The sequence below is a fragment of the Limulus polyphemus genome, unplaced genomic scaffold, assembly GCF_000517525.1.
Source record: "Limulus polyphemus unplaced genomic scaffold, Limulus_polyphemus-2.1.2 Scaffold2415, whole genome shotgun sequence".
Classification (NCBI taxonomy): Eukaryota; Metazoa; Arthropoda; class Merostomata; order Xiphosura; family Limulidae; genus Limulus; species Limulus polyphemus.
The window spans coordinates 49,796-51,528 of record NW_013668025.1 but is presented as its reverse complement, the minus strand read 5'-3'; the positions used below and the strand labels follow the sequence as shown (position 1 = coordinate 51,528).

The 1,733-nt window shown below is 28.3% G+C and overlaps 1 protein-coding gene across 2 annotated transcripts in view; it reads right to left on the bottom strand.

Annotated features, from left to right (window-relative positions):
* LOC106466897 (nuclear pore membrane glycoprotein 210-like) overlaps positions 1–1,733 on the bottom strand; it is a 138,062-nt gene that overhangs the window by 104,726 nt on the left and 31,603 nt on the right. For both annotated transcript variants that reach the window (XM_022394975.1, XM_022394976.1), the window contains exon 5: positions 184–334. In XM_022394975.1, the coding sequence (XP_022250683.1) occupies positions 184–334 (151 nt within the window). The remainder of the gene's footprint in view (positions 1–183; positions 335–1,733) is intronic.

Here is a 1,733-nt window from a genome sequence, read left to right as displayed (position 1 = left end):
ATTTGTTCTCCTTACAAAATAATTGCTTGAATTTTTAAACATACATTTATAAGAAAGCAATAGATGTGAATTTTACCATCATAAAAGTTATGATTAAAATTTAAAATAAATTTTCTGCTATCAAGTTCTTCAGGGTTATAAAAGCTGAAGTATTCTATCTTTGGAAAATGCCTCAATTCTTACCTTATAACTTAGACTTATCAGCTTAGCTCTGACTTTAGCTGTACCAGTTTTAACGCCTTCAACCAAAACAACTGACCCATGAAGACCTTGTTTTTCCCACATATCGATAGATGGAGGAGTCTCATAGGGTGAGTCTGCAAACTTCAGAAACCTTTTAAGAAAATGAAAATTAAAATGTGTTTTGCAAGTAATAAAATGAATGAAACAACTCTACTTTTGAGTTGACTCCACATTCAAAAGTTTATTGAACTACTATTTCATGAATTTATGTCAATAACTTTGGTATCAAACTGTAGATTATAATTCAAATTTTAGAACTATACATTACTCAGTTTGTTAATTTAAAAGTAAATATTAAAAACATAGATAAACATAGATTTTTTTGTGTCATGTGGTATGTTGAATGCAGCACTGGTTCAAATTAGGTGTTTCTGAAGTCAAAATACTAAGTCTATAGTTTCATACGAATTAGAAACTCAAATTACAGATATTGACAAGCTAGAATATAAAATAAGAAGGTCTTACCTTTTCTATTTAATAAGATATTGCTCATATAATAAATCAAACATAGTGGTACCCCACTCACCTCCTTCCATTTTTGTAAATACTCCCTTATAAACACTTCTAAATATGACATGAATAACCAATTAGAAGCTCAGAATGTTCCCCTAGTGGTTTCCTAAGCTTTTCTAATGTACCTAGCATCATTTCTTTCTTGTAAATCAAGATTTCAATGAGGTAAGGTTGTGTCTTTAGTCTGCTCGAAATTTCATATATTTTTTAGACCCAAATACAGCTTAGTTACTACATTTGATCAATTATAGTAGAATTCTAAAATTATTGATGTAGTAACTTATGATTTTTTAGTTATTCAATAGTATATATAAACCCTAAAGAAAATATTTTGTTTCATATCCTCCATGTACAAAAGTTTTAAAGGCTTAGCAACCTACGTAAAGCAGCAACTGAGTACAAAGGCCATAATTGTTTGCTTTACTTCTTTAGTTACTGTTCTATGTTTAAGAAAAATAAGTTTAAGAACTTATTTCAAAATTGAAATAATCTATATAAATATATATATAATGTATAATAATTGAAATGTGACTATTTTACAAAATACTAGTCTATTAAAACACAGTCAAGACAAGTTACTGGGCACAGACCAAAGGTCAGTTTTATGTTATTTGATATGGTAACAATGAGTGCACGTGAGCCGTGTTGTTGTAATTTCTGTATTGTTAGCCAAGCATGTATAATATTATGAGATATAAGCTATTTAGTCTAAACATTTATGTTTTCATGTTATAATTTGTGTTCATTCTAGAACGAAAGATGCATAATTTATGTTTGTTTTCTAAATTTTTATGGTGGTTGTGAGATCGGTCAAATTTACCAAACCCATACAGAGAGATTTACTGAAAATAAGAAACATTTGATAACTATTTGGACATTATAAATAGTTTGCATGTGAAATTTCAAACTTTTCTGGTGCAACAAAAGTATTTTTAATGTTAAGATGAAAATTACTTTGCATAATAGATAGGCAAGAT